Source organism: Homarus americanus, unplaced genomic scaffold (genome assembly GCF_018991925.1).
Source record: "Homarus americanus isolate GMGI-L3 unplaced genomic scaffold, GMGI_Hamer_2.0 scaffold16712, whole genome shotgun sequence".
Taxonomy (NCBI): Eukaryota; Metazoa; Arthropoda; class Malacostraca; order Decapoda; family Nephropidae; genus Homarus; species Homarus americanus.
The window spans coordinates 2,003,143-2,015,523 of record NW_024757794.1 but is presented as its reverse complement, the minus strand read 5'-3'; the positions used below and the strand labels follow the sequence as shown (position 1 = coordinate 2,015,523).

The 12,381-nt window shown below is 34.6% G+C and overlaps 1 protein-coding gene across 1 annotated transcript; it reads right to left on the bottom strand.

Moving 5' to 3' along the window:
* Positions 1–417: 417 nt before the first annotated feature.
* On the bottom strand, positions 418–12,107 carry LOC121857788 (selenoprotein S A-like). Its single transcript, XM_042353993.1, has 6 exons — positions 11,938–12,107; positions 7,055–7,193; positions 6,332–6,475; positions 3,473–3,579; positions 2,354–2,516; positions 418–1,743 (listed from the first exon to the last, which is right to left on the bottom strand). The coding sequence occupies exons 2-6, from the start codon at positions 7,182–7,184 to the stop codon at positions 1,664–1,666; spliced, it is 624 nt and encodes a 207-aa protein (XP_042209927.1). The 5' UTR covers positions 7,185–7,193; positions 11,938–12,107; the 3' UTR covers positions 418–1,663.
* Positions 12,108–12,381: the final 274 nt, after the last annotated feature.

Sequence of the window (12,381 nt, the reverse complement as noted above, 5' to 3'; positions counted from 1 at the left end):
AAGGTTATTCCCTTGCCCCCCCCTGTTGTTTTTGCATACAATTTGTGTTGTACATTACTGTATGAAGACAATCAGCCAAGAATACAATGTTAATGCAGTGTTAAGAATGTAAAAGTGATTACAGTTTCGTATACTGTACTGTACATTCAACAGAGTGGACATTGTATGCCTACTGTAGGCTAGTGAGTAAACGTGTATGTATATTATACAGTGCGTGTACAATTCCTCCATGATTATGCTTACCAATTTTCAAGCCACTCTATTGTATTCAAAACTACGCCTAGTTAGCATAACAGTTTTAGAGTTGACACACCAAGGCTGACTAATAATAAAGGCTTTTCATTTTAAGTGATATAACATCTTATCTCAATAAATTTATCGATCTTCAATATGATCATGGGCAAATAATAATAATTATCTATAAGTATACTTTATTTAATCAAACCAGTAACTCGAGTACAGTATATAAGGTGCACAGAGAACATGGTATGCATATAATATATTCACAATTCAAGTTCAGGTGGTAAACTTACATCAAGGTCATCATGAAACCTACAGTTCAACAATATCACAGCAGCAATTGCATTATTTACTACCCAATTCTTTTTAACACTTTTCTCGAGTATCAATTTTACAATGGTGAATATAGTTATGATTGAATCCTCAAGTAATGTCTATGATCTGTGTAAATACCATCTCTTAAAATCTTTCCGCTGACAGAATTTGAAACATGATACAGTAAACTGTAAAGCCCATTCTATGGTTGTGAGTAGTTGATATCCCAATTTTAAAAGATGATTGTTCAAGATCATAAGTGTTTTAATTCTATCAGCATTTTCACTATATAGACCAAAATCTGTTCTCCAAGACAGAGATAAATATCTATAACATCTGATGCTTCCATAATGTATATTATGGTATATGTGCTTTAAAGTACACAGTGAAAAACATTTGACTAATCAAAATCCAGTTATCAATAATGACAAAGAATGGACACCCATTCTTCTCCCCACTTCTCAGAAACCATGTCCTTTTTCCAGTTTTTCATCATTTGGTTATATGGTATGTTCTCGCTGATCAAGCCTTCAATGATCGTATATGGCCTCTGTTGAAAACTGCTAAAATGTTATATGGTAATAACCAACATGATGTAAAACTAAAACAGGCCAGAAGAGTATCATCTGCCATAAACCACAGCTCAACACTGTTTTGGTCTATAGCTTCATATTTTCTGACCAAGCACAGTACTTTGAGAGATGAGACTGTTGGGTACTTAATAAAGGCATACTTAGGAACCGAGCTAAAAAAATTGCATAGAATCCCAATGAAAGCAAAGTAACCCACGAGTAATTTGTACACACCTCTATTCATCAGTTAATATCCTGGACTCCTCTTTTTTTTTATCTTCATACAATTCTATAACCTAAAACTTAATCAAATCTATCCTCAACAAACAATTGAGTTTGACATATCAATGAGATAAGGAACATCTACAGAGCAAATTAACTTTTAAAATGAAAAGTATATCCAACCAAATTCTACTTAAACAACATTCCTATATCTTTGGTAATACAGGTACTCTTTAAATATTGAATGTATGAAAGTTTTATTTCTAAATCCAGGATGTAAGGATGAGAAGAGTTGGTGTGTATGCTGCTTAACCTCATCCACCACCAGATAGGCTACGTTGAGGTCTCCAACCACGAGTTTCACCAATCCCATCGCCACTTAATGGGTTGTACTCTGTTGGTATTAAAAGTCACTAATTAACCTCTTCACTCCAGAAACGTGCAAAATGGGAGTGTGATATTGAGGGGAAGCATGCTAGCCAGTCTGAGATTACTTAATCATTTATTGTATGAACTTGTATTCCACTAGACCCCTCAATGTCTGTAAAAAGCCTAATGTTGGTTATGTCACTCAATTGTATGTTATGTGTAAGCAGGCTAATTCATGTTCAGACATGCTGGACATCACTCACTCAGGAACAGTACATTATAGCAAGAGTAAAATTGTGATGTAGTTTCATCAAATGTAGTAAGATCGACTTTGCAGTAAATACACTGGGCTTCGTAGAGCACACTGAATACTTCAGATTGTGAAGGAGAGATTAAATATGCACAGGAAACGTAGTTGATAATATATGAAAAAAAGTTGTGCCAAGTAGCACCTAGCTTCAGTCATACCACTGTGGAAGACAGAGTACTGAACTAAGATCTGAAACTGGTGGAAAATACCTAGATGGTGCCACTAAGTTGAATATATATATATATATATATATATATATATATATATATATATATATATATATATATATATATATATATATATATATATATATACACACACTAACCTGGTCTGAGTCTTGGTTTTCCAGATGGTTTGTCACTGGAGGTGTTACCCTGAGCAGCAGGTGATGTCCCACTAGCACCTGATCTGTTCTTATTCCAATATCCTTCACCTCGCTTGTGACGCTCCCATTCTTCTATGCGTTCTAGTCTCCGTTTTTCTTCTTGCTAAAATTATAAAACAAAGGAGTGAACCAAAAAATTCCATATTATTGCCTAGAGCAGGGGTTCCCAAGCATTTTCCAGTGTGACACCCCCCCCCCTCACACACACACAAAAAGGATAGAGATAATAGCACACCATCCCACCATGATTTACCATCCTTTACCAGTCCCCAACTGGATATTTTATAACCAAGACACATAACCACAATATCCTGAAGCCTTCTTGTTATCAGGGCAAGCCTAACCTAGACTGACCTAACTTGACACAAGGAGAGTAAGCAGCGTTAATCCCATGACCATAATATATGGTCCCGACTTAACGAGACAGCACCTGTCAGCCACGTCCCTCAATTACATGTTACCGCTGCAAGACCCAGGTGACTCCAGCGACCCCAAGACTTCTTTGCGACCCCTTTTAATGCATCTTGCAACCCTATTTGGGGTCGCGACCCCGTGTTTGGGAACCACTGATCTCAAGGAAGAGTCAAGTGACGTGTGAGATACCTTACCCAAACAGATCCTGACAGCCTCTCTTATGCATAGAGCTATCTGCATTGTATTTCAATACAAGGACACTAACTTCCCAGGTTAATCAGTGATCAGGGAGGATGATACTTTAACCATGAATCAATTGAGTGGTTGTTTAGGGCAATCTTTCACTGATCAATGTAGGTCAGTGTCACTACCTCAGAACACAGATAACCTTCTGGATAAAGTAGGCTCTGTCAGGTGGTGCTCTCAAAAAATTCTAACAAGTCACTCAATATATCACAAAGACCACATGAAGACTTATTTAGTGCATGAAATTTTGATATAATATATGGCAGAAATTGAGTAAAATCTAAAATTTTGGCTATAAAACATACTAGACATTTACGTTCAATTTAAAATTGGTGAAATCTATTTACAGTAATATGAAAGCCATGGAATCATTTAATCAGGTTATGAAAGATAAGGTACCTCTAAGAATTTCGCTGCTTTTATCTGTGCTTCCTCATTGTACTTCTCCTGCATCCTTTTGCGAGCTTCATCCAGTGCTCTTTCTCTAGCTAGCACTGTATCTGGATCTGGAGAGTAGTCATTTTTTGGGTGAAACAATGCAGACATCACAGTATAATACAGTATTTAAATTTATGACAAAAAGCAAAAATTACATTCTTCCCTTGCAATAAAAAGAAGTGTAGGTACTGACAACAATGTGATGATGCTTAAGAAAGAACTCCTTAAGCCAAGAGTTACATTGTATTATGTCTATTAGATATATAATGGAATGCTCATCTACTTTCTTCAAATTACTACAGCACAGTACCAGGATTCATATAACATACTAATCCTTTCTACAGGGTGCTGACAGTCACATTACGCCCTTCTCACAAGTTCACAATATGAAAACTTAAAACATGTAAAAGCTTCTACAACTTATATGAATACATCACAACATTCTATAATAAAATACATAAATCAATTGTTACTGGTACAGTTGCAGAAATGTGTTCCTACACCCCGTGGTAACCTGTCTCCAAAAAGCAATGTCGCAATAATAGTACGTATTGCTATTTATGAATGAATGGGTATTGGTCGTGTAACGACGTACGTGATTGGTGAATAGGTTTGCTATAGGTCATATAGGTTGGCCGTTTGGAAAGACAGGTTATCACAGGAGGTTAGGAACATATTTCTGCAACTGTACAGTCAGGGTCAAAAGTCTGAACACTTAAGAATATTTGGCATGCAAGTACCCGAAGGTCTTAGGTATTTAGGAGAGTTTTATCCCATTTTAAGCATAACATGTGATGACAAGTAGTGTTATTAGTATATCCCAATCATATATGTATAACTCAGAAGTAGATGCCAGATACTGCTAGTGTTCAAGACCTTTGACTCTGACTGTACATATCAATTTGTCAATTGTCTCATTTTAGTAACCCATCACTATTTCTTCCCTGATAGTGTACTTTTTTATTTCCTCTGAAACCTCTAGGTGTATATATTTATATACTGTAAATATAAATCTAGATTTATTAAACACTCGGCTCATCCTCTCAAAAAAATTATATATATATATATATATATATATATATATATATATATATATATATATATATATATATATATATATATATATATATATATATATATATATATATATATATATATATATATACATATATATACATTATTACATACATATATAATATACATATATATATGTATATATATATACATATATATATATATATATATATATATATATATATATATATATATATATATATATATATATATATATATATATATATTTATATATATATATATATATATATATATATATATATATATATATATATATATATACACATACATGCTGCTACAGGGTGTGAGTACACTAAAAGAGAAGTAATAAAACAAGGTGTATATATACAGGTGAGGTGAGACCAGGTCCACAATGGTCAGGTATTAGGTAATGACTTACTAATCTTCCTGGCCTGTCCTAACACTATATTTATGTAGTGTTAGGACAGGCCAGGAATCCAATGCTCTGTTTGTTCATTTGAGGGATAACAAGCATTGCATTGACTGGGATAATGCCTCCTCAATATTACCTTGTAATTCAATTGATAGTAGGAACATCATAGAATCTAGTCTCATTAAACATACCTAAGCATTCAACATGAATTTGAGTAATGGCATGTACAAACTGAACGATTTTGTAATTAAGAAGATTTGTAACCAGGTGAGAAGGTTGGGTCACCTTACCCTCTGACCTGACTACCGACCGTTGCGGTGCTATTTAAAGATTAGTAGGGTCATTACCTAATACCTGACCATTGTGGACCTGGTCTCACCCTCCTCTGTATATATATACACCTTGTTTTGTACTTCTCTTTAGTCTGTACTCACCCCTGAAGATGTGAATTACACGAAAGCGCTTGGGAACTTCGTGTTTTCTTCTTTCCTTGTGGTTATCAGCATATACCTAGATCACGCACGCCTACAGTGATTTACTTGCATTATTGCTACATACATATATATATATATATATATATATATATATATATATATATATATATATATATATATATATATATATATATATATATATATATATATACACACCTGACTTGGCTAGTCACGTCACCACCCTTCTCTTAAGCTCCTCTACGTGTGTGTTGGTGTGGGGATTAGTGGATGTCATCATTTTGACCTGACCTCATGTTTTTAGGTCACCCTGTATATTTAAGCCTCTCTCTGTCCATGTAATCCAGTTGCCTCTGAAGATGTCTTGAATAAAGACGAAAGCTAAGGTACTCCGTTGTTTCCATTTTCCCGTGTGATTTTATCAAGATATATATATATATATATATATATATATATATATATATATATATATATATATATATATATATATATATATATATATATATATATATATATATATATATATATATACACATACACTCCCCGACTTACGACGGGGTTAGGGACCGACATACAGGTCTTAAGTCGAAATCGTCGTAAGTCGGAAATGCTTAAATAACACATAGAAAAACGAAAATTTGGGTCTCTTTTTCTTCTCAGCACCACAAAACACTCACTTTTAACCTTGCCAGCCATTTTAAAGTGAATTACAGATGAAAATTTTGTCTGTGTACTGATTTTGGGACTCAAAAATATATAATTTGACCACTATATATATATATATATATATATATATATATATATATATATATATATATATATATATATATATATATATATATATATATATATATATATATATATATATATATATATATACAGGGGTATAAATAAACCTACCTTTATGATACTCAGCATATTCTTGATATTCTTTTTGTTTTTTAAGCCAAAGTTGGAATTTTGGCTCCACAATGCGCCACAGAATGTAACCAAGCAACAAAAACCCTAAGGCATACCAGCCATTGGAAGCTATGGCTGCTATTACTGAAAAGAGATTGGTTAAAACTATGTATTATTATGTATCCTGTTCATCTAATAAAACAAGGTGTTTAATGAAGTGCCACCCTTGAACATTATACTCCCTATAATTCATGTAAATGTGGTATACTGTACACTGAAGAGATGACTTCGGGTATATAGGAATCAAATACAACTGATTAGTAGGAAACTTGACATATTAGCACCATCATCTACAGTATACTGTACTGTATTATTATTGAATAAAAAAGGTAATGTAAAAAAAAACTTTCCACTTAACAACACAGTCTGCTTTGAGGATTTCACTGAAATATTTGTTTGAATGCCTAAAATGCAAATCTAGAGATGGAACATGGAAAAATATGGACAGAATTTCCCATTGAAGGAAGGAGGCTGTAGCATCTATATGCCTTTGGTACACTGGTAGCAAGTTTGCCTCCCTCCTGAGTTCATTCCCCCAAGAGTATAATATTAGTGTCATAACAGATAAACCCATTCTCAAATCTGACTAGGGATCAAACCCTAGTCACAGCATTGAGAGACAAGAGCATAGCTACTATTCCACCAACAGACAATCGGTATTACCTTTAGTTATTAAGTACGATAAGAACCATGGACTCTGTTGCTGTAGTGTGGGTGGGTGAAGGCCATCTACATTACTATCCACATCTTCCACCTCATCTGGTTCTGCAATCACCTGTTCAGGCTCCCCCATTGCAAATTCCTGTGAACAAATTACTGAAAATATAAAACAAAGCTAAGTAGGATTCAGTATAGCTATTGGTATGTGATAGTGTAGTGGTGTCAAACTCAAAACCTTTCGAGGTCCAATTCTTATTTTAGTTACCCTCTTCAGGGCCAACACAAGCACTATATCACATATTTGCAGGATTGAAGTTTACAGCTTCACACATTGCCTTTCATGGCTTACCAGGAATACCTCATTTGGGCTTGTCTGATCTTAAGTATGTAAAATTCATTTTACAAAATAAACATGATTATATCTATTTTTTTCATAATTTCACGGGATGATAAATTTTACTGTCATCCCGCGGGCCACACCTGACCAACCCAAGGGCCACATTTGGCCCGCAAGCCATGACTTTGATACCCCTGTGCTAGTGTGTACTTGAAAAAAAGTAATACTGGTCAAGGAATGTTTTTAGTCCTTGATAAGAATAACAAGTACCAGTTGCAATGAAATGGGTACCAGTAGGTTAGGTTAACCAAACTCTACCGGTATACAGAATTATTGGGTGGAAGATAACGGGTGGAAGATCTATGAAAACAAACATGAATGTACCGAACCTAAATTCATCCTCAATATGCATAGGAAGAGCAGCCACCAAGGTCATTGCGGATACAGTGGTCCCTCGGTTAATGAGCACAATTCGTTCTAGAAGGTTGCTCGTTAACCGAAAAATTTGTTAACCGAAACCATTGTTTCAATGGGTTATTGGGTAATTTGTTCCAGCTCACCAAAAATTGCCTAAAGTCAACAAAAAAGGTAGTAAAGTACACTTACTTTGAGGTGTGTATGTAGAAGGCTCCTGGATGATGATGATGATGATGATGATGGGAATTAGAATGGGGGTGGAGGAAAAGGGAGAAGAGAAGGCATTGGGATGGAAGAGAAGTCACCCCATGGTGCCATTTCACTCATAAAATTTTAGTTCACTAGGTGTAATTCAAGATTACTTTCTTTAAATCAACACTGCACTGCATTATATATTGTCAATATGTAAAATAAATTTCAAAATGACCAATAATTTGACTGGAAACACAGAAAAAAAGCATTTATGTTGATGAGTCTGAAGCAAGATGTTACCTCCACTGAAAAGACACAGAGACTGACGCCTGTATGGTGTGTCGACAGGCTGTTTGGCGCGGTAAAAACTAGTTTCCCTGTGCTTAAATTATGTTAAATAATTTTTAAAATGACAAAAAATTTTAATATAAGACTTAAAATTATTGAATAGTACAAACTTCTTGATATTTACTAAAATAGTAAGGAATTTAAGCCCTAGAACCGATTACTGTATTGGCGGACTAATATGACAGCTAGTGTGCAAGCGAAATTATGTTGAGGGGCGCTCGTAAGGAATTCGTTAATCGAGGGAATGCTCGTTAACCGAAGTTAAGAATCTTATGGAAGGTAATTCGTTAACCGAGGCACTCGTTAACCGAGGGATTACTGTACTGTACAGTACAAGGCCTGTATGACTAGGAGAGATGACAATATAAAACTAACCAAAACCAACATAACAAGTTTAGGTTTCATTTAAGTTAGGTTTAGTTAATATTGTTTGTTACCTTTCACAAATAATTTAAGAAGGTAAAATTTTAGTTTTGGACATCCCTATATTTAGATATCCAAACTATGTGATTTCCAACAGATATGAATGTCCAAATTGTTCAAAACACAAAAAAAACATCGGAAAAACATAGTTTGGATACCTAACATAACCTCATTCCTAAGATTACCCAAATGACCGAAACTAAAATACAGTAGTAATACCGTTTAAATACTGCAGTCTCAACCACTATTTATGAACAAGCACCTGGAGATGCTTTCAATAAGACTTGACACACAAATCCACTTAAGTTTAAATTTCCTTCTTTAGATATATTTCTCGAGGTAGCTGGTTAACCTTGTTAAATGTTACCAAATTTACAAGCCATAGCTACAGTGCAGAAGGAGAGTAATACAATACTGTACTCTGGAACACCAATTTGTGTTAATCAGCAACTTTAGGAAAATATTCTAAAGAAGAAAACTTTCTTCTCTCTGAAATACTGTACCTCATAAAGGGTGGATAAATTGCTACTTTCCAAATCATATTTTGTCATTTCTTTTAGTTCTGAACATTAACCTAGTGATGCCATATTGACTTACAGTACTTATACATCTATGATTTATTGTTTACCGTATAGGATTTTTTTATGTGTTTTGTTGTGGTTTTAATGGATATGGTCTTTGTTTTGGAGGCTAATGCTATTTTAACGAAATAACCCCCTTAAAACTAATAATGACATTGAATCCTTCCAAAGTGGACAAGATTTAGAAGATGAGGAAAAAATGTGGGGTAAAGGTGGAGGAGACAGTTGGCACCAGAAATAATTTATGGAATTGAACCTAAATTCCTGGAGATACAACTTGCCTGATACTGAACATGTAATGGAAGCATGAAAGCATAGAACTTATTAGAAACTGCCTTAACCTACCTAACCTTACCGAACCTCACCTAACTTCCTAGCCTGTGCAGTATTGTTTCGATTTAACTTACTACCATCCAAACAACTTCTCTAGAAAAATTAAAGAACTCAATCCAATGTAAATCAAAATAAACATGCCCGATAAGATCGTTGTTGGTTTCTTGACATGTAAACAAAGACCGCGGATGCTCCTGTATCGCAGACAATGTGTACCAAAACATGGTCGCCACGGGAGATCCGATGGCACCATAATTATGGTAAATATTTATTTCTTCGCCTACAAAGGACATAGAAATGTGAAATTACTGCCATATATTCCGTGTTCGCTGTGTTTTTTACCCAGTTATTTCCCTCTTCTTTCATGCCCTGCGCAATACCAAGTAATTTATGATCAAAGGATAGGCTAAAGAGAAAAACTATAATGTTGTCGCTTCAATTTTTTTTACTCCATATCATCCAAACAACATCTGAAATTTTGGTGTAATTCCATAAAGTCCTTCTGGTGCTAACCGTTTCCTTCACCTTTACCAAATGCAGGGTTAAAATACCAATAAAACCTTTGAGAACCCAACTTAACTTTTTCTAACCTATATTGTATTAAAACCTATTTCAACAAAATTCTTACTTTATTCATCTGATGGACAAGCAGTCACTGTTTCTGTGAAACTGCTTTCACACACTGCGAATCGTGTTTACATTTAGTAGACCTGATCTGGACACAACAAGACAACAACATTGATAGATTTTAAGTTCGCTAAACACATTTTCGCAGGATACTATAATCAAAGGTGTTTCACATGAACTTCACATGATATGCTTTGACCAATCTGAAAACAGTTCAAATGCAAAAAACAGAATTATCTATCAGTATTCATTTGTATACGTATATAGCTCCTTCATCACCTAAACACCAAAAACATCCAAATACAAGAAGGGAATCACCTTTTCGTCTGCCATCGGTTAGGTTAGGTTAAGTAAGTTGGTTTCTTTGGTATGAGAATAGGTTTTTGGTGTGTTTTACTAAAATCTGACCTCCATTTTTTTGCAAATTAGTGGTTTCTATTAAAAACGAAAATGTACATTTTTTGCAAAAAAATTTTAATTTGCAGAAATGAGTCCAATTTGAGTAAGACACACCAAAAAACACCAAAGAAACCTATTCTCATACCAAAACCTGAGGACAGCCAATGAACGAATATTTACCTTCTTTTTGCCAGTGTTCCATAGTACAGGTATTACCAAGGAAAGTATATTTTTATTGTAACTTCTATGATGTTAAGAAATTGCATTTTGCATCTTCATAATCCCAGCAAATCATATGTAATACATTAAATCCACAAGAAACAAAGGTAAAATTATCATTTCGGTCATCTACCTATTTGAAATGGTCAGAATCATTCAAAACATGAAAAAACATCGGGAAAACATAATTTCAACGGTCAATTTAGAATAGTAGCCACGTTTTGGTTAGGTTAGGGCACTTAGCACCAGAAATAGAGGTCAAATTAGTTCGAATCACAACAAGAACCAAAAGAAAACATTTTATTATGATAAATTAGAAACCTGGCTATCATAAATTGACCCTTTCAACCTAACACTAGCCTCACTAGATGACCAAAACGATAATAATACCTTAACAAATTGGGAACCTTATTATTAATGTTGCAAATGAATGCCTCTGCATCACAGGTCCTGGTCCTAAACCTACGTTCTTGATTTCCCCAAAAGTTGTTCATTAAGTTTGGTATTATTGCAGTTTCGGCCAATACATGGCCGACTATTTTAACCATCCCCAACCTTTAGATATCCTTATTTGGAGTATTTCTGACCCCATTTCAACCAGGGGGCAAAGAATAGAAATGTCAGAAATTATTTTTAAAGTTTTGGGGGATAACTCTAAAACGGGTACTTTCCCCCGGAAATAAATGTCAAATTCGATTAAATCACAGCAAAATACACAGGATAAACTAATTTCTAAACTATTCGGGCATATTGACCGAAACTGTAATTTTACTTTAAGTTTTGATATTTCCCCTACTAACTCAACGTTTCCTTTTATCCTTGGGCGATCAGTCACGTCTCTGTTACGCCCTGTTGGTAAGTACTGGGCATGAACTGGCTCCTGAATTTATAGTAACCTGCTCCAGTGTTAGTCATGTCTGGCCCAACACTGTTTTCTAAAAATTCTGCAGATTTAAGATCACTTATATTACAAACCTTAATGAAGTTAAATTTGTATAAATCCAACTTACAGGACAGTTGATCAAGTCACGTGCTTTTACTGCCGCCCTTCTTGAGTCCTTGACGTGACTTCCTTCTCCTGTAGTCTTGTGTTGTTTATGTATGATGAGTTGCCAGTTGCCACACAGACCGTCGTACGGGTCCAAGGTTGTGCCAGGACTGCCAGTCAGTCTTCCAGCACATTCACAAATACATCTCTTTTTAAAATTACTAAATCAATTTCTCTTCTTCAACAACATAAAAACATCTCTGAATAATATTTATGAAATAAATTGAATATATCTCCTTGAGTTTTTTAGCTTTACTATTAACATAAACGGATATGACTCATTTACTTGGGATGGGCAAACCGAGCACAGTACTTGAAAGAACCGAATATTTCGGTACTCATTATTGCTCTTCAGAACCGATTAAGCCGAATACTAATTATTATTTTTGTATCTGACTTTTTTGTG